General features: G+C 42.0%; 1 protein-coding gene across 2 annotated transcripts in view; it reads right to left on the bottom strand.

Moving 5' to 3' along the window:
* Nucleotides 1-20,834, bottom strand: part of KNTC1 (kinetochore associated 1) — a 102,025-nt gene that overhangs the window by 55,185 nt on the left and 26,006 nt on the right. For both annotated transcript variants that reach the window (XM_031650855.1, XM_031650856.1), the window contains 9 exons: nucleotides 15,122-15,247; nucleotides 14,942-15,031; nucleotides 10,679-10,732; nucleotides 9,988-10,049; nucleotides 4,895-5,006; nucleotides 3,430-3,573; nucleotides 2,188-2,244; nucleotides 1,993-2,094; nucleotides 46-165 (listed from right to left, as the gene is read on the bottom strand). In XM_031650855.1, coding sequence (XP_031506715.1) covers nucleotides 46-165; nucleotides 1,993-2,094; nucleotides 2,188-2,244; nucleotides 3,430-3,573; nucleotides 4,895-5,006; nucleotides 9,988-10,049; nucleotides 10,679-10,732; nucleotides 14,942-15,031; nucleotides 15,122-15,247 — 867 coding nt within the window. The remainder of the gene's footprint in view (nucleotides 1-45; nucleotides 166-1,992; nucleotides 2,095-2,187; nucleotides 2,245-3,429; nucleotides 3,574-4,894; nucleotides 5,007-9,987; nucleotides 10,050-10,678; nucleotides 10,733-14,941; nucleotides 15,032-15,121; nucleotides 15,248-20,834) is intronic.

The raw sequence follows: 20,834 nt of genomic DNA, 5'->3' as shown, positions 1-20,834 counted from the left end.
CCATAACTTGACATACAAAATAAATCCTATGACCCTGGACTTTACCTTCTCAAAATCACAGAGGGCTAATTTGCAGTTGTACTTCCTATGCAATGTGATCAACTCTTGCAAGTTATTTACCAAAGTTCTCAGCTGACATACTTCCTCTGTGTTCTGATAATCCTTCTAAAACAAAAGTGTTAAAGTTGTTAACTATAAAATAAAAGTGTGAGAGAAAAATAGAATCAGAATTATTTCAGATAAAATAAGAAATAACCCTGGTTATGCACATAAGAGGAAACCTGCAAGTTTAAACCAACTTATGCTCTAAATTTTGTAGTATTTTAACTAAATTAGTATAGATCAGAATTTGAAAGAAATTTTCTTTCTCTTAAAAATAGAAAAATTAAGAATATTAGTATAATACTTTTTCAGAACCCAAGTATACTTAGTACATGGCATCATTTAGATAGTGCTCAGTGTCCCATCTATCTATAGAGATTATATATCATAACCAGATATAAAGGCATAACATTTCCTAAAATTATATACAAAGAACAGAACCTTCAATATTGATAAAAGTTAACAGGGAAAAGATAAAAATCATTTACAGCAAGAGGAAAAAGCTCTTACACAGAAAAGGTGACTTGATAGATACAACCTTTAAAAACTAATACTAATGTACTATCAAGACTTAATTTTTCTTTTTTGGGGGGTGGGGGGGGACAGACAGAGTCATGCTCTGTCACCCAGGCAGGAGTGCAGTGGCACCGTCTCGGCTTACTGCAACCTCCACCTCCCAGGTTTGAGCGATTCTCCTGCCGCAGGTTCCCAAATAGCTGGGACTACAGGGACCCACCACCAGGCCTGGCTAATTGTTTTTGTATTTTTACTAGAGACGGGGTTTCACCATGTTAATCAGGCTGGTCTTGATCTCCTGACCTCAAATGATCTGCCCGCCTCGGATTCCTCCCAAAGTGCTGGGATTATAGGCGTGAGCCACCATGCCCAGCTAAGATCTAATTTTTCAAAGGATTGTGAAATGCTGCTAATGCAGAAAATCCCAATTATACCACTTAGCAGAATGTTTATATAGTTCTCCTTTTGGTTGGTTCAATAGAGAAAAACTGTTCATTAAAACAGGTTGAAGGGGGCCAGGAGCAGTGGTTCATGCCTGCAATTCCAGCACTTTGGGAAGACGAGGAGGGCAGATCATCTGAGGTCAGGAATTCAAGACTAGTCTGACCAACATGGTGGAACCCCATCTCTACTAAAAATACAAAAAAAAATTAGCCAGGCATGGTGGCGGTGCCTGCAGTCTCAGCTACATGGGAGGCTGAGGCAGGAGAATTGCCTGAACCTGGGAGGTGGTGGCTGCAGCCAGCTGAGACTGCACCACTGCATTCCAGCCTGGGCAACAGGGCAAGATTCCATCTAAAAAAAAAAAAAAAAAAAAAAAAAAAAAACCGGTTGAGAGGGCTGGGCACAGTAGCTCACACCTATAATCTCAGCACTTTGGGACGCCCAGGTGGGTGGATCGCCTGGGCCCAGGAGTTCAAGACCAGCCCGGGTAACATGGCAAAACCCCTTCTTTACAAAAACTACAAAAATCAGTTGGGCATGGTCATGCGCACCTGTAGTCCCAGCTACTCAGGAGGCTGAGGTGGGAGGATCACTTGAGCCCAAAAGTTGAGGGTGCAGTGAACTATGGTTGCACCACTGCATTCCAGCTGGGACAGCAGAGTGAGACCTTGTCTCAAAAATAAATAATAAACAAATAAATATATAAATAAATAAATAAAATTGGTTGAAGTTGTAACAGAAATATTAGAAACAAAAAAAAAGCAACTTTTCCTACATATGTATTTTAAAGGCACAAAACAAAAAAAAAGGAACACAAAAACTGAAAATTTAAGAAGTAGATATATGTCCAGATACTTTACATACATGTGGACAAACCCTTTCAGGTAAACTGACTGTTTCATTACTAAAAATCCGTTCTCCACATCATACCAAGGAAATCCAATGCCAGGAAGATGCCAATCCCAACTCGTCTGTTTTTTCTGCTGTAAAAAATATCTCTGCCAATTGGAGTCCATTTTCTGGCCAATTTGCCTTTAAAAAAAGATTACAGACAGTTCCAAACAACGTATTATACTGTTGGGAGTGTGCAAAATGTCTTTTTACTGTTAATTAAATCAGTATTACCTTATCAGTTAATTCAAGGTTCCTGGCTGCTTGTTCCAACCATTTTGCAAGAATTATCTGAAATAGATCATTTAAAAATAAAAGTCTTAATGGATAATCACTGATATAACTAAAAACCTCCACCATTTCTTTTTTTCCTTTAGAAATTTAATTTGTCCATAAACGTCTTATCCACGACTGTCTTTTGTGTGTGTGTGGGTGGGTACACAGTAGGTGTACATACTTGTGGAGTACATGAGATGTGCTGATACAGGTATGCAATGTGAAACAATCACATCATGGAGAATGGGGTGTCCATCCCCTTTGTGTTACAAACAATCCAATGACACTGTTCTAGTTATTTTTAAATATAGAATTAAGCTATTATTGACTCTCTTGTATAATCAAATAGTATGTCTTATTCATTCTTTTTTTTTTTTGAGACAGGGTTTTGCTCGTCGCCCATGCTGGATCTCACGCAATGGCAGGATCTCGGTTCACTGCAACCTCCTGGGTCAAGCAATTCTACTGCCTCAGCCTCCCAAGTAGCTGGGATTACAGGTGCATGCCACCATGCCCGGCTAACTTTTGTATTTTTAGTAGAGACAGGGTTTCCCCATGTTGGTCAGACTGGTCTCAAACGCCTGACCTCAGGTGATCCACCCACCTCAGCCTCCCAAAGTGATGAGATTACAGGCATGAGTCACCGCACCCAGCCTCATTCTTTCTAAATATATATTTTTTTACCCATTAACCATCCCCACCTCTCACCCATCAACCCACAACACTTCCAAGCCTCTGGTAACCATCCTCCTACTCTCTATGGCCATGAGTTAAATTATTTTGATTTTTAGATCCCATAAATAAGTGAGAACATGTGATGTTTGTCTTTCCGTGCCTGGCTTATTTCACTCAACATAATAATCTCCAGTTCCATCTACGTTGTTGCAAATGAAAACAGCTCATTCTGAACCATGGTTGTCTTTTTTTTTTTTTTTTTAAGTAGAGACAGGGTTTCACCATGTTAGCCAGGATAGTCTCGATCCCGTGACCTTGTGATCCGCCCATCTCGGCCTCCCAAAGTGCTGGGATTACAGGCTTGAGCCACGGCACCCGGCCTCATGGTTGTCTTTTAAGAGACACTTTAACACAGGTGTTAGTTAACTGTTTAACTAACTGGTGTTAACATGACTTAATCTTCAATGATCTAATGTAAAAAACGAAATAAAGTCATCAAGAGTAGAAATACTGAAGACAACTTACCTGTCCTTCCGGTACAGTCCTTCTTACAAATGGAATCACATCATTTTTAAACCATGGACATAGCCTTTGCAAAGACACTGATGCAGAAATTGAGTTGAGCAAGCTCTCCAGCATTTTCACATCAAATCTGCTTTCAAAGTTTGCCTAAATTATAAGGAGCAAGAAATTAAGATCTGACAAATTTAAACCAAAAGCCTCCCAAATGTTTGACAAAGATATTTTAGGAAGTCATTTTAAGGAATACCCTATTGATTTAATAATGAGTGCTAAAGGAGATTTACATTATGCAAATGTTTCTAGTTGGGAGCTGCATACTGTAGGCAATGTCACGGCGCTGAGTGCCAAATAGTTTAGCATGTAGCAGAGGAACCAGCAGAGAACGAGTATTCTAAGGAAAACTTCACTGCAGGTGATAGTAGGAATTCTAACAAGCAATGCAGCCATTAATGGCATCACGACAAGTTATGACTTCATGGATCTAATACTCTATACCAACTTCGGCCAACCTTAAGGGGATAGAGACAAGCAATTTTAAGGGGCAATCTTTTACCACAATCTGAGCTACAGTAGCAACATCTTCTCCACCAATGCTACATTAGAAAGCCCACTAATAAACCAGATGTTGCCTTTTGAGCTAAGATTAGGAGTTAGACTCTTTTTTTTGGTTAACTTTTCAGTTCAGTGGTATAAGTATAGGTTTGTTATGTAGGTAAACTTTTGTCAAGGCGGTTTGTTGTACAGATTATTTCATCACCCAGTTATTAAGCCTATAACCATTAGTTATTTTTCCTGATACTTTCTCTGCTCCCACCCTCCACCTTCTGAAAGGCCCTGGTATGTGTTTCCCTCTATGCATCCACGTGTTCTCATCATTTAGCTCCCAAGAAGCTAGACTCTTAATGATTGGATAAAATAAGGTTCTACTGTACCTTCACTGTACTTTTTCTGATTTAATATCATCAGAGGACAATTTTCTCTGGGGAAAGTCTTTTTTTTTTGGGACAGAGTCTCACTCCGTCACTCAAGCTGGAGTGCAGTGCCATGATCTCGGCTCACTGCGACCTACACTTTCTGGGTTAAAGAAATTCTCCTGCCTCAGTCTCCCAAGTAGCTGGGTCTAGAGGAACGTGCCACCATGCCCAGCAAATTTTTTAATTTTGGTAAAGACAGGGTTTCACCATGTTGATTGACCAGGCTGGTCTCGAACTCCCAACCTCAAGTGATCAGCCCGTCTCGGCCTCCCAAAGTGCTGGGATTACAGGCGTAAGACATCGCGCCCAGCCCATGGGGAAAGTCTTTTTCATCCCCTTGCCCTTTGTGAACAAAAGCAAGTCATATTTTAAGAACCAATCAAAAAACACCCCATCACCCAGTCAGACTTGCACCCTGTTAGTTTCCAACATTGATTCAATCACCTAACTCAGGAGCTATAAAGCTGTTAAGGAAAAAATGTAAAACACGTTACCCGATGTCGAAGCCAAAGGTACTGTGCACATACAAGGTTTCCTTCTTTTAGCTGTAAAAAAATATCTTTGAGATCATCTTCATTATTTAGAAATTCAATCCAAGAACTGCCACTGAATAGACAAAGAAGGGGAAAAGGTCAGTTTTAAAGAAAATTAAGGTTATACCTTTTAAGTGGATATCTTTAAATGCATTTTAATTAGTTTTGTTCTTCATAAACAAAAAACTAAAAAAAAAACCAGTTCCAAAGATCACACGGTGCAAAGCACATTTCCTTCCTATCTCGGACCCTAGAACTCCCGCCACCTTCCTCAGCACATTTCCTTCCTATCTCGGACCCTAGAACTCCCGCCACCTTCCTCAGAGACATGTAGCTTCCTGTAGGGCCCTCCTCAGATAATCACTGCACATAGAAATAATTATTTTTCACTCTTATTTGTTTTGTTTTTGTTTTTTTGAGATGGGATCTCACTATGTTGCTCAGGCTGGACTTGAATTTCTGGGCTCAAGCAATCCTGCCACCTCAGCATCCTGAATAGATGGGATTATAGGCGTTTTTGTTTTATTTTACTTTATTTTATCTTTTTGAGCTGGAGTCTCACTCTGTCACCCAGGCTGCAGTGAAGTGGCACAATCTCGGCTCACTGCAACCTTTGTCTCCTGGGTTCAAGAGATTCTCATGCCTCAGCCTCCCAAGCAGCTGGGATTACAGGCGTGCGCCGCCATGCCTGGCTAATTTTTGTATTTTTAGTACAGATGGGGTTTCACCATGTTGGCTAGACTGGTCTCGAACTCCTGACCTTAAGTGATCCACCCATCTCAGCCTCCCAAAGTGTTGGGATTACAGGCATGAGCCACCATGCCCGGTCTATTTTTTAAATAAATAAGTGTTCTATAATGAATTTGACAAGGAAAAAAGATAATCAGAACTGATAAGATAAAATTTCATTATTTGAATATAAAATTATATACCTGGAAAAAACAAGATCAAATGAAATATTACTATGCATAATAAAGAAATTCAGTAAGGTAGCTGGTTAAAAATTTTTAAAAATCAACCGGTCGTGATAGCTCATGCCTGTAATCCCAGCACTTTGGGAGGCCAAGGCAGGTGGACCACTTGAGGTCAGAAGTTCAAGACCAACCTGGTCAACATGGTAAAACCCTGTCTCTACTAAAAATACAAAAAATAGCCGGGCATGGTGGCGGTCACCTGTAATTCCAGCTACTTAGGAGGCTGAGGCAGAAGAATTGATTGAACCTGGGAGGCAGAGGTTGCAGTGAGTCAAGACTGCACCACTGCACTCCACACTCCAGCCTGAGTAACAGAGCTAGACTCTGTCTCAAAAAAAAAAAAAAAAAAAAAGATTTAAATGTAAAAAGAAACTCTAAAAATGAAAAATTACAAGAGATTTTGTTTATTTATTTATGGACGCAGGTTTCACTGTCACCCAGGCTGGAGTGCAGTGGCACAATCACAGCTTACCGCAGCCTCAACCTCCCAGGCTCAGGTGATCCTCCCACCTCAGCCTCCTTAGTAGCCAGGACTACAAGCACCTGGACACGTTGCCTGGCAAATTTTAGTATTTTATGTAGAGACAGGGTTTCACTATGTTGCCCAAGCTGGTCTTGAACTCCTGGGAAGCAATCCGCCTACCTCAGCCTCCCAAAGTGCTAGGACTACAGGTTTAAGCCACTGTACCTGGCCAAGAATTTATTTTGAATCTTGGGGTGGGTAATATCTTTCCCAACAGACACAAAAATACAAACTTCTGAATTTTTTGTAAAAAAATATCAATAACAAAGTCAAGAAAAAATGCCAAATTAGAGGACAATTTGAAATACCCACAAAGAACTTTAAAATCAATTTTGAAAAGAACAACTTGGTCCAGGCGTGGTGGCTCATGGCAGTAATGCCAGCGCTTTGGGAGGCTGAGGCAGGAGGATCACTTGAGCCCAGGAATTTGAGACTAGGCTGGGCAACATGGGAGACTCTGTCTCTAAAAAAATAATAAAACCATAGAAATAGGTCTCAGTTAAAAAAAAAAAAACACACACACAACTCAAGAGAAAGAGGGACCAAGGATGTAAGGAGAAAAAAAAAAAGGCTTTTCACCTTGAGAAAGTAAGTATTTCAACCAAAATTAAGAATGGAAATCAAAGCAATGTGGTAATATTTTTTAAATTTTTGTGCATATATCAGATTGGCAAAAAAAAAAGTTCTATAACATACTGTTGGTGAATGAGTGAGAAAATGGGCCCTCCCCTTCTCATTCTATTGGAATAGGTGCTTTGGAAGCCAAGTTTGGATGAATAACCTTTTGCCTTAGCAACTGCACCTCCGGAAATTGAATCCATAGATGTACTTCCGTGTGCACCAAAATATCACTACTTAAAATTAGAGATATACTTACTTTAAATCTATTTATCAGAATAAATTAACAATGAAGGGAAATGAGCAATTAGAAGATATGGTAAGAATCTATGATCAAAGGTTAAAATATTTGTGTTAAAGAAATGACCACTGGGCGTGGTACCTCACACCTGTAATCCCAGCACTTTGGCAGGCTGAGGCAGGCAGATCGTTTGAGCCTAGGAGTTCAAGACCAGAGTGGACAACACAGAGAGACTGCATAAAAAAATAATTAAAAATATTAGCCAGATGTGGTGGTGCACATCTGTAGTCCCAAGCTACTTGGGAGGCTGAGGTAGGAGGATCATCAGAGAGGATCCCAGCCAGGTATCCTTGGCATCCCAAAGTGTTGGGATTACAGGCCACTGCACCTGGGGCAGACTCCGTTTTATACCTTCTAGGACCCTTTAATTCTAGAATGGGGTGTGGGTTCTCTTTTATTGTGTTTTTAAATGTCATAATTTTTATACGATTCTATAATCATAGCAACAACTGAGAATTAAACAAATCTTCACTACTTATATTTTAAATTTATTTTATTGTTTGCTATCATCAGAAATGGATTTTCAGATTATTAAAACATTGAACCATAAGGCCAGGTGCAGTGGTTCACACCTGTAATCCCAGCACTTCGGGAGACTGAGGTGGATAGATCACCTGAGGTCAGAGTTTGAGGCCAGCCTGGCCAACATGGTGAAACACCGTCTCTACTAAAAACACAAAAATTAGCCGGGCGTGGTGGCAGGCGCCTATAATCCCAGTTACTTGGGAGGCTGAGGACAAGAAATGCTTGCAATCGAGAGGCAAAGGTTGCAGTGACCCAAGATAGCATTGCTGAACTCCAGCCTTGGCGATAGAGCGAGACTGTATTTCAAAAAAAATACAAAGGCCGGGCGCAGTGGCTCATGCCTGTAATCCCAGCACTTTGGGAGGCCGAGACGGGCAGATCACGAGGTCAGGAGATCGAGACCATCCTGGCTAACACGGTGAAACCCTGTCTCTACTAAAAATACAAAAAATTAGCCGGGCATGGTGGCAGACGCCTGTAGTCCCAGTTACTCAGGAGGCTGAGGCAGGAGAATGACGTGAACCCGGGAGGCGGAGCTTGCAGTGAGCCGAGATCACGCCACTGCACTTCAGCCTGGGCGACAGAGCGAGACTCCGTCTCTCGCCTTTAAATAGAAAAGAAAGAGGTAAGGCCACACTGTCCTTTGCAAATACCAGCTGTTTTTTCTTCCTTTCAAACCCTGTTTATAGGGTGAAGCCTATCTCCTGTTGAAGTCTTTGCCTCCTGCTGAAGCTGAGAAAACTGCGGAAAGAGTCATCATATGGGCAGGACTGGCCTCACAAGAAGAGACAGATCATTCTAAAGAGGTGACATTTTCAGTAAGTAAAACACAAGTAAATCCAATTTTTATGGCTATTAATCAATAGCATAGAAAAGATGGACTTACATATATGAAGATCTGCCATTCTCACTGCTAGGGTGGCCTAATGAACACAATTCATGGGTGAATTTACTATTAGGAAAAAAAAAAAAATGTGGCTGCCTTGGAGTGGCTGCTTGAGCCCACAGAGAATGACCTGGGAGCTGCGGGTTAGCGGGTATCTTGGAGTACCTGTTGTACATGAAAAGTTTCCATAATGCCTTGCAATATAAACAATGTTTTGTGTCATACAGGACATAATTATTACTGCTAAATAGTAATGTCAGCTACAGAACCAATATAAATCTATATAACCTTAGAACATTGAAACTTAGAAATGGTTTTAAGAGAGTTTACTTCTTTGCAGACAAGGAACCAAATTTATCCAGGATAGTTAGATTTTTACTGAGCCTAAGAAGTTGAGGCTGCAGCGAGCTATGATCGCACCACCACACTTGAACCTGGGTGACAGAGTGAGACCCTGTCTCAAAAAAGAAGAAATGACAACAAGGATGTTCAGCCAGTTTTTGTTGCTAAAAAGATAACATTTTCTATCACTCAACAGCCCCCATAGAAACACAAATTCAGCAAGAGGAATGCTATACCTGTTATGACATTCCAAATTTCTATGTAACTTATAATCTTTAAAAAAAAGGCCGGGCCCCAGCGGTGGCTCACGTCTGTAATCCCAGCACTTTGGGAGGCAGTAGTCCTGAGTCAGGAGAGATCCCGAGACCACGGTGAAACCCGTCTCCTACTAAAGCCTAAAAAAATTAGCGAGGAGGAAGCTGGCAGGGTTGTATGTGGGCATACTGTAGTCCCAGCTACTCGGGAGGCTGAGGCAGGAGAATGGCGGGAACCCGGGGAGAGAGCGGAGCTGCAGTGAGCGAGATCGTACTGCACTCCAGCCTGGTGACAGGCGGCTTCAGGTCTCAAAAGTTGTTTTTGAGACGAAGTCATCTGTCCCAGGCTGGAGATCTGATGGCACGATCTTGGCTCACTGCAACCTCCACCTTCCGGGTTTAAGCGACTCTCCTGTCTCAGCCTCTCTAGTAGCTGAGATTACAGATGAACGCCACCATGCCCGGCTAACTTTTGTATTTTTAGTAGAGATGAGGTTTTGCCGTGTTGGCCAGGCTGGTCTCGAACTCCTGACCTTGGGTGATCCGCCTGCCTCGGCCTCCCAAAGTGCTGGGATTACAGGCATAAGACACCATGCCTGGCCAAAAAAATTTTAACAGAAAATGTACACACCTGAATTTTTCTGGTCCAAATGCTCCATAAAAAGTAGTCAATTTTGCATGAGCTCTTAGAACCTGAAGAAGAAATAATTTAATAATCTGAATTTATATGCAACAATATTGAAATTAAAAAACATTAACAATTAATCATTACATTTCACATGTCTATACACATTCACATTTATCTCGTATCACAAGTCAATTCCCATAGGACTGCCTTTATTTCTCACACACACACACACACACACACAAAACATGGGATAAGAAAAACATTTCCAATTACATCCAATTATAAAGGCACATATACAATAATTGTAGGAACACTTTAAAAACCATTTTCTCACTGATTTCTAAGTTCTTATGGTAAAATCCAGCTAGATTACAATACTTACTTTGAACTAAGAATTTAAATATTTATATGCTCACATGCACACACACATGTATTTTGGCACCATCATAACCATCATCACAGCTTATCTTCATTTGAATATTTAGCAGGTACCAGGTACTATGCACAACAGTTTACAGGAATTTTGATCTCAAAATGACTTTATAAAGTAAGTACCTATTAATATTACCATTTTGCAGTTAAGAAAACTAAGGTATTGAAATAACTTGCTCTTGATAAAATATGGGTTTATTTTGAATGGAAAACATAAAGGTATATTCACCCACATATTAACCTAGAAATCTAATGTAATTACCTCTTGCAAGCCATAGGAATAAATGAGAGCAGTTTTATCCTCTTTCTTCAAAAGCTAAGTAAGAATAATAAGAAATACCGTTAGAAGAATATCTACTATTTGGCTAGTTCCTAAATGATGGATTTTCTGTGAAATAACAAAATATTAAAAAAAATAAATTGCATTTAAGTGTGAAATGAATAGTAAACTATAAAGAACTGACATGTTTTTAAAAATAATGCATTTGGTTGGAGGCAGTGGCTCACACCTGTAATCCCAGCACTTTGGAACGCTGAGGTGGGCAGACTGCTTGAGCTCAGGAGTTTGGGACGACCCTGGGCAACATGGTGAAACCCCGTTTCTACTAAAATACAAAAAATTAGCGAGGCATCATTGAGGACACCTGTAGTCCCAGCTACTAAGGAGGCTGAGGTACAAGAATCCCTTGAGCCCAGGAGGCTGAGGTTGCTGTGAGTCGAGATCGTACCACTGCACTCCAGTTTGGGGTACAGAATGAGACTCTGTTTCAAAAAAATAATAATAAAAATAAATAAATAGCAACAATACTCGTAGGTCATTGCAAAAATGGCATTATTTGCAACTGCAAAAATTGCATGTTAAAAAAGGTCTATAACAGAAAAAGAATCCCTTTTTATTATTATTTTTTTTTTTTTTGAGACAGGGTCTTGCTCTGTCACCCAAGTTGGAGTGCAGTGGCACAATCTCTGCTCACTGCAACCTCCACCTCCTGGGTTCAAGCAATTCTCCTGCCTTAGCCTTCCAAGTAGCTGGGATTACAACCATGCACTACCAGGTCCGGCTAATTTTTCTTTTGTATTTTTAGTAGAGATGGGGTTTCATCATACTGGCCAGGCTGCTCTTGAACTCCTGACCTCAAGTGATCCGCTCGCATGGGCCTCCCAAAGTGCTGGGATTATAGGCATGAGCCACTGCACCCAGCCAAGAATCCATTTTTTAAAAAATTATTTCTTTGGCATAGACTAATATATACAAACAGTATCAAAGCATACTCTCCCACCTTACATACATTAGTACAGGGATTACAGCCACTGCGCTGGCCCCAATCCCAACACTTTGAGAGTCTGAGGCAGGAGGATTGCTTGAACCAAGGAGTTTGAGTCTGCAATGCATTACAATTGCACTCCAGCCTGGGTGAAAGCAAGACCTTGTCTCAAAAACAAAGTGTTAGCAAAGATGTGGAGAAATTGGAACACTTATGCACTGTTGCTGGAAATGTGAAATGGCACAGTCACCATGGAAAATACAGTAGTTCCTTAAAAAATTAAAGAGAATTAGGGCCCAGTGTGGTGGCTCACGCCTGTAATCCCAGCATTTTGGGAGGCTGAGGCAGGCGGATCACTTGAGGTCAGGAGTTCAAGACTAGCCTGGCCAACATGGTAAAACCCCATCTCTACTAAAAATACAAAAATTAGCTGGGTGTGGAGGCACATGTCTGTAATCTCAGCTACCTGGGAGGCTGAAGTGAGATAATCACTTGAGCTCGGGGGGCAGGCAGAGGTTGCACTGAGCCAAGATCACGCCATTGCACTCTAGCCTGGGAGACAGAGTGAGACTCTGTCTCAAAAAAAGAGAATTAGCATATGACCCAACATTTACACTTCTGGGTATATGGTCAAAAGAACTGAAAGAGGGACTCAAATAGACATCTGTACAGCCATATTCATAGCAGCATTATTCACAGCAGCAAAAATGTGGAAATAACTAAAGAAGTCAGGGTTAGGGTCAGAGTCAGGGACCATGGATAAACAAACAAGAAAGAAAGTCTGTCATTTGCAACAACATGAATGAACCTGGAAGAGATTACGCTAAGTGAAATAAGCCAGTCACAAAAGACAAGTACTGTATGATTCCATTTAATATAAGGTACTTAGCAGTCAAAATTATATACATAGACAGCAGATGGTTTGCCAGGGGCTGGGGAGACAGAGAAATGGGAAGTCAGTGTTTAATGGGCAGAGTTTCAGTTTCATAACGTTGAAATGAGTTGGGGAGATGGATGATGGCTGCATGTGATTATGAATGTATTTAATACCACTAAATTTAAAAATGCTCAAGATAGGCCGGGTGCAGTGGCTCATGCCTATAATTGAGGCACTTTGGGAGGCCAAAACAGGCAGATCGTTTGAGGTCAGGAGCTCAAGACCAGACTGACCAACATGGTGAAACTCCGTCTCTACTAAAATACAAAAATTAGCCAGGTGTGGTGGCGGACACCAGTAATCTCAGCTACCTGGAAGGCTGAGGCAGCAGAATCACTTGAACCCAGGAGGTGGAGGTTGCAGTGAGCCGAGATCGTACCACTGCACTCCAGCCTGGGCGACAGTGCTAGACTCCCTCTCAAAAATAAAACAAAATACATTTTTTTTAAAAAAGGTTAAGATGGTAAATTTCATGTTATGTATTTTTTTAATAAAATAAAAACAAAATTGGGGGAAAAAAGTATAAACAACCCAAATGTCCATCAACTGGTAAACAGAGAAACAAAATGTGGTATATCCATAAAATAGAATATTATTTGGCAATAAAAAGAAATACCACTGACGTGGTACAGCATGGATGAACCCTGAAAATATTTATTTTTATTTTTATTTTTTGGGGGGACAGAGCCTTGCTCTGTCACCAGGCTGGAAGCACGATCTGGGCTCAAAGCAACCTCTACCTCCTGGGTTGAAGCGATTCCCTTCCCTCAGTCTCCTGGGACTACAGGCATGCGCCACCACGCCCAGATAATTTTTTGTATTTTTTGTATTTTAGTAGAGACTGGGTTTCACCATGTTGGTCACGATGGTCTCGATCTCCTGACCTCGTGATCTGTCCACCTCGGCCTCCCAAAGTGCTGGAATTACAGGCATGAAACAACGCGTCCAGCCCAAACCCTGAAAATATTATGCTAAGTGAAAGAAGCCAGACATGAAGGAGACATATATGACTCCATTTATTTGAACCGTTCGGAATAGGCAAATCTAGAGAGACAGGAGGTAAATTAGTGGTTTCCTGAAGCTGGGGGACTGGGGGAAATGGGGAATGACTATTAATGGCATAGAGGTTTGATTTTGTTTTGTTTTTTGATAGAGTCTCACTCTGTCGCCCAGGCTGCAGTGGCACAGTTTTGGCTCACCGCAACCTCTGCCTCCCAGGTTCAAGCGATTCTCCTGCCTCAGCCTGCCAAGCAGCTGGAACTACAGGACTGTACCACCAGACCCAACTCATTTTTATATTTTTAGTAGAGATGGGGTTTCCCCATGTTGGCCAGGCTGGTCTTCAACTCCTGACCTCAAGTGACCCACTCACCTCTGCCTCCCTAAGTACTGGGATTACAGGCATAAGCCACCTCACCCAGACATTTACAAATTTTATCTTTTAATTTTGTTTCTTTTTCTGTTGAGACAGAGTCTCTGTCGCCAGGCTGAAGTGCAGTGGCTGATCTCAGCTCACTGCAACCTCTGCCCCCCAGGTTCAAGCAATTCTCCTGCCTCAGCATCCCAAGCCCAAGCGGCTGGGACTACAGGCGTGCACCACCACACCCAGCTAATTTTTGTATTTTTAGTAGACACAACATGAGGTCTCACCATGTTGGCCAGGCTGGTCTTGAACTCCTGACCTCAGGTGATCCACTCAACTTGGCCTCCCAAAGTGCTGGGATTACACGATTGAGCCACCGCGCACAGCCTTAATTTTATTTTTTGAGACAAAGTCTCGCTCTGTCACCCAGGCTGGAGAGCAGTGGCGCAAATTCAACTCACCGCAGCCTCCACCTCCCGGACTCCAGCAATTCTCGTGCCTCAGCCTCCCTAGTAGCTGGAACTACAGGCATGTGCCACCACGCCCAACTAATTTTTATATTTTTAGTAGAGATGGAGTTTCACCATGTTGGCCAGGCTGGTTTTGAGCTCCTGACCTCAGGTGATCCACCCACCTCAGCCTCACAAATTGCTGGGATTAAGGTGTGAGCCACCACATCCGACCCTAAAGATTCTTTTAGGGGAGATTTTAAAGTTCTAAAATTGACATTAATGATGCTTGCACAACTCAAGGAATATATTAAAAACCACTGAACTGTATACTTTAAATGGGTGAATTGTATAGGACGTGAATTATCTCCATTAAGCTGCTATAAAAACTTTTTTATTAATAATACACACAGAGGATAGGAGAAAAAAATATATTTGAGGCAGGATTATGAGAGATTAAAACAAATTCTCCCCCACCCACAAAAACCAAAATACAAAAAAACGAACTTACCCTGGTTTTGGCATAATTCAGCATCTCTTGAGTCGTTTCATAGGTTATCCACTGAGCCTTCAGGCAGTAATTCACCACAAATTCATCATCCTGTTTCACAAATGCCAGACACAGTAAGGCAACCTAACGTTGAACAACACATCAGTCTAAATACTCTAGTATGTGACAAGAAAAACATACCTGGATTTTATGTAGATTTTCCTTAGCATCATCTACAAGTTGTTGCCATTCAGTCTGTTCACTGGCATCCACAGAATTCAATGCCAGTTTCTCCAATATATGATTTGACTTGACCTTGTAAACAAGCTGTAATATAAATATGCCACATCAAGCAATGTGAACTACAATAATACCTGCGGATGGCCTATTCTCAGAGAAAGCGGAGTGAAATAAACTACTATGAAAAAGGGGAATCCTCATGCGCTCCAGGAATAAGATTTAACGAAAGTAACATTCAGATATCTGAGAGGTGAACCAGATTATTAGCAAGTATAGGAACCATTTCTGTTGAGTCCTTACAAAACGTGTCAAGCAGTACACTTACTAAGAGCTTTATATGAGCTAAGATATGGAATCTAAATATCCATCAACAGATAAGTGAATAAATAAAATGTGGTATATTTGCACAATAAAATATTGTTCAGTCTAGAAGCTGGGTGTAGTGCCAGCCTGCTCAGGAGGCCAAGGCAGGACAACCATTTGAGCCCAGGAGTTCGAGTCCAGCCTGGGCAACATGGTAAGACCTTATTTAAAAAAAAAAAAAGAGGGAAAATCTGTCATTTGCAACAACAACATAGATAAACCTGAAGGACATTACGCTAAGTGAGATAAGTCAGACACAATAAAAAAAATACTATATGATCTCACATGTGAAATCTTAAAATAGTAAAACTCATAAAAGTAGAGAGTATAGGCTGGGCATGGCGGCTCACGCCTGCAATCCCAGCACTTTGGGAGGTTGAGGCAAGAGGATTATTTGAGGTCAGGAGTTTGAGACCAGCCTGGCCAATATGGTGAAACCCCGTCTCTACTAAAAATACAAAACTTAGCCGGGCATGGTAGTGGGTGCCTGTAATCCCAGCTACTTGGGAGGCTGAGGTAGAATTACTTGAACCTGAAAGGCGGAAGTTGCAGTGAGCAGAGATCGTGCTACTGCACAACAGAGCAAGACTCCATCTCAAAAAAAAAAAAAAAAAAAAGTAGAGAGTAGAATGTTGATAACTAGAGCCCAGGGGAAGGGGCTAGGGGATACAGAGATGTTGTTCCAAGGCTGCAAAGCTTCAGTTAGAAGGAAGAATGAGTTTCAGAGGTCTGTGACGACTGTAGTTAGTAATAATGTATATTTTAAAATTGCTAAAAGAGCCAGGCGTGGTGGCTCACACCTGTAATGCTTGCATTTTGGGAGGCCGAGGCAGGTGGATTTCCTGAGCTCAGGAGTTCAAGACCAGCTTGAGCAACATGGCGAAACTCCGTCTCTACTAAAAATACAAAATATTAGCCAGGCATGGTGGTGCGCGTCTGTAATCCCAGCTACTCAGGAGGCCGAGGCACAAGAATCACACGAACCTGGGAGGTGGAGGTTGTAGTGAGCCAAAATCGCACCACTGCATTCCAGTTTGGAAGACAGAGCAAGACTCTGTCTCAAAAAAATAAAAAAATTGCTAAAAGAGTAGGTTTTAAATGTTCTCACCAGAAAAAAAGATAAGTGAGGTGATAGTTATGTTAATTAGCTTGATTTAGTCACTGCACAATGCAAATGTATAAAATCACCATATTGCACATTGAAAGTATATACAATTATTCTTGTTTTTCTTTTTCTTTTTATTTATTTATTTTTTTGAGATGGAGTCTCGCTCTGTTGCCCAGGCTAGAGTGCAGCGGCAGGATCTCGGCTCACTGCAACCTCTGCCTCCCCGGTTCAGGCGATTCTCCTGCCTCAGCCTCCTGAGTAGCTGCGACTACAGGTGCCTGCCACCACGCCCAGCTAATTTTTTGTATTTTTAGTAGAGACGGAGTTTCATCGTTTTAGCCAGGATGGTCTCGATCTCCCGACCTCGTGATCTGCCTGCCTGGGCCTCCCAAAGTGCTGGGATTATAGGCATGAGCCACCGCGCCCAGCCCTTATTTTTCTTTTTGAGACAGTCTTGCTGTGTCACCCAGGCTGGAGTGCACTAGTGCATTCTTGGCTCACTGCAACCTCCGCCTTCTGATTCAAGCGATTCACCTGCCTCAGCCTCCAGAGCAACTGGGACAACAGGCATCCACCACCATGCTCAGCTAATATTTGTATTTTTAGTAGAGACAGGGTTTTGCCATGTGGGCCAGGATGGTCTTAAACTCCTGGCCTCAAGTAATCCACCCACCTTGACCTCCCAAAGTGTGGGATTACAAAGGTGAGCCACTGTACCCGGCCAAGTATATACGATTATTTATCAACTGAAGAAAGAGATTTATATGAATTGTCTTTTTAAATTATCATAACCTAAGAAGTAAGCATTTACATGTCATCATGACACTATAGGGTAAGTACTAATATTCCCATTTTACAAACAAGAAAACTGAGACCCAAGAAAGGTTAAGTAATGTGTCTGAAATTATGCAGTCCAAAAATGACAGAGCCGATTTCATTTGTCTGTTTAGAGACAAGGTCTCGCTCTGTCACTCAGGCTAAAACGCAGTGGTGTAATCACAGCTCACTGCAGCCTGGAACTCCCGGGCTCAAGCAATTCTCTTGCCTCAGCATCTCAAGTAGCTGGGACTACAGGCACATACCACCACACCCACCCAGCTCATGAAGCTGGTTTTTAAAGACAACCAATTTTCTAAGCCTACTAAAAGTTCTTTAAAGGTTAGAGTCAGAAATACTCAAAGTTCAGGTTCTGTTTCCAATGGACACAATACGAATTTTGACAGGGACTCTCTGGTTCTGAAAACTATAAATGATAACAAAGAGTAGTTTCATTCATGAATATTCCCCTCATTTCTTTCATGGATTTTCTGTTTTGGTTTGGTTTTTTTGCTCCATTCTCTCTTTTTAAACATTACTTCTAAAATCTTTCAGATGTTCAAAAAGGTAATAATGTAAATTATAAATACTATAATAATAATGTACTCATCACCTTTAGCTTAAAAATAAAGCAGATGTTACCAATAGTTTCAGATCCCACTGTCGTCTTTCCAAATACATCATCCTCCTTCCCCCAAGCAGAAGTATGTTATTCTTGTATTTAGTACTTATTCCATTAATTACTTTGTCTCTTAACTTGTATGCATTTCTAAATAACACACAGAATTATTCCTGCTAGATATAGTGTCTCGCGCCTGTAATCCCGGCACTTTGGGAGGCCGAGGAGGGAGGATCACTTGAGGTCAGGAGTTCAAGACCAGCCTGGGCAACATAGCAAGACTGTCTCTACAAAATATACATATAAATAAATATAAATTTTTTGGCCAGGCGCAGTGGCTCATGCCTATAATCCCAGCACCTTGGGAGGCTAAAGCAGGTAGATCACTTGCAGTCACGAATTCAAGACCAGCCAGGCCAACATGGTAAAACCCTGTCTCTACAAAAAACACAAATATATATATATAATATATATTTTTAAGGAAGTATTCTGTATGTTTTAAACCATTATATTTTTAAAACAAGCACATGAGTACCAAGCACCCACTTAGTAAATATTAATTCTTTAACCAACTACAATAAGGCTTTCTCTTTTATTACTTCCCCCAAAACTGACTTTTCAAGGATTATCAATGACCTAATTGCTGTGTTCTCCAGACATTTTTCAGCTTTTTTTTTTTTTTTTTTTTTGAGACGGAGTCTCGCTCTGCCGCCCAGGCTGGAGTGCAGTGGCCGGATCTCAGCTCACTGCAAGCTCCGCCTCCCGGGTTCACGCCATTCTCCTGCCTCAGCCTCCTGAGTAGCTGGCACTACAGGCGCCCGCCACCGCGCCCGGCTAGTTTTTTGTATTTTTTAGTAGAGATGGGGTTTCACCGTGTCAGCCAGGATGGTCTCGATCTCCTGACCTCGTGATCCGCCCGTCTCAGCCTCCCAAAGTGCTGGGATTACAGGCTTGAGCCACCGCGCCCGGCCATTTTTCAGCTTTTACACTTGATCTTCTCTGTAGTATTTGAAACTGCTGATCACTCCCCAGTACGTTTAAAACTTACTGCTTCCTTGGCTTCCATAATCATACATTCTTATAGTTTTCCTCCCTTATTTCTTCCCAAATATGTGTACAGCCCTTCCTCCTCTATCCCTCATATGCTATTGCCCCACATGACATCCTCAGATGTATTTTCACTCTCTGCATTTGCTGGAGTCATCTGAGCCATTACACTGGTGTCTCCTACCTTTAGAGGTAGCGTAGGTCACTCCTCAACTTCCCACCAGACATCCTTATTTCACCAGACCCTTCACATCCACTTTTTTTTTTTTTTTTAAATTTAGATATAGGAGGCTCACTATGATGCCTAGGCTGGGGTGCAGTGGCTATTAACAGGCCAATCTTACTGCATTATAGCCTGAAACACCTGGGCTCAAGCAATCCTCCTGCCTCAGCCTCCTGAGTAGCTAGTACTACAAGCATGCACCACTGTGCTCAGCTCACACCCAATTTTCATAAAGCAGAACTTTTCATCTTTTATCCCTAACCTGCTCTTCCACACATACTCCTCATTTCAGGTCATGCCATCGTCACTCAATGTGTATGCTGAGCCAGAGTCCAGCAAGTCAACCTCAAGTCCCCTGCCCTTCCTTCCATTTGATTACTAAGTCCTGCTGATTCTACCCACCATATTCCTCTCTCTCTCTTTTTTTTTTTTTCTGAGACAGAGTCTTGCTGTGTTGCCCAGGATAGAGTGCAGTGGTGTGATCTTGGCTCACTGTAACCTCCACCTCCCCGTTTCAAGCAATTCTCCTGCCTCAGCCTCCCGAGTAGCTGGGACTACAGGCATGTGCCATTACACCTGGCTAATTTTTGTATTGCCAGTGTAGTATTTTTAGGTTTCGCCATATTGCCCAGGCTGGTCTTAAACGCCTGATCCCAGGTTATCTGCCCGCCTCAGCCTCCCAAAGTGCTGGAATTAAAGGAGTGAGCCGCCACACCCGGCCTATATTCTTCTCTTATCAGCCTTCTCTCTCACCTATATCTGTACTTCGTTGCCCTGGTTCAGGGCAATGAACCTTGTCTCGACAAAAAATTTAAAAATTAGTTGGTCATGGTGGTATGTACCTATAGTCCCAGCCGCTTGGGAGGCTGAGGCAGGAGAATCACTTGAGCCCGGAAGGTCAAGGCTGCGGTAAGCTATGATCGCCCCACTGTACTCCAGCCTGGGTGACAGAAGTCCCTACTTCTGCATCATCATCTTCTTTTTCTCTGCTGCCCATATAACCTACATTCTAGTCCCACCTAATCAGTAGGAGTTACTGAAGCATCACGAGTCCCCCTCATTCTATCCACGCTGACCTTGTACCCAGAATCCTTTCCCCTCCCTGGTCTGTCTGGAACACCTTTAAGACCTGACCTGAGGCCAGGCCCAGTGGCTCACGCCTGTAATCCCAGCACTCTGGGAGACCAAGGCAGGCAGATCACAAGGTTAGGAGTTCACGGCCAGCCTGGCCAACATGGTGAAACCCCATCTTTACTAAAAATACAAAAATTAACCGGGCATGGTCGTGCATGCCTGTAATACCAGCTACTCGGGAGGCTGAGTCAGGAGAATCGCTTGAACCCAGGAGGCAGAGGTTGCAGTGAGCTGAGACTGCACCACTGCACTCCAGTCTAGGCAGTGGAGCAAGACTCCGTCTCAAAAAAAAAAAAAAAAAAAAAAAAAAGACCTGGCCTGAAAACGATCTCCTCAGTAACATCTTTCTGCCCCACTATGGGTC

This window comes from Papio anubis, chromosome 9 (assembly GCF_008728515.1).
Source record: "Papio anubis isolate 15944 chromosome 9, Panubis1.0, whole genome shotgun sequence".
Classification (NCBI taxonomy): domain Eukaryota; kingdom Metazoa; phylum Chordata; class Mammalia; order Primates; family Cercopithecidae; genus Papio; species Papio anubis.
This window is presented reverse-complemented; position numbering and strand designations above follow the sequence as displayed.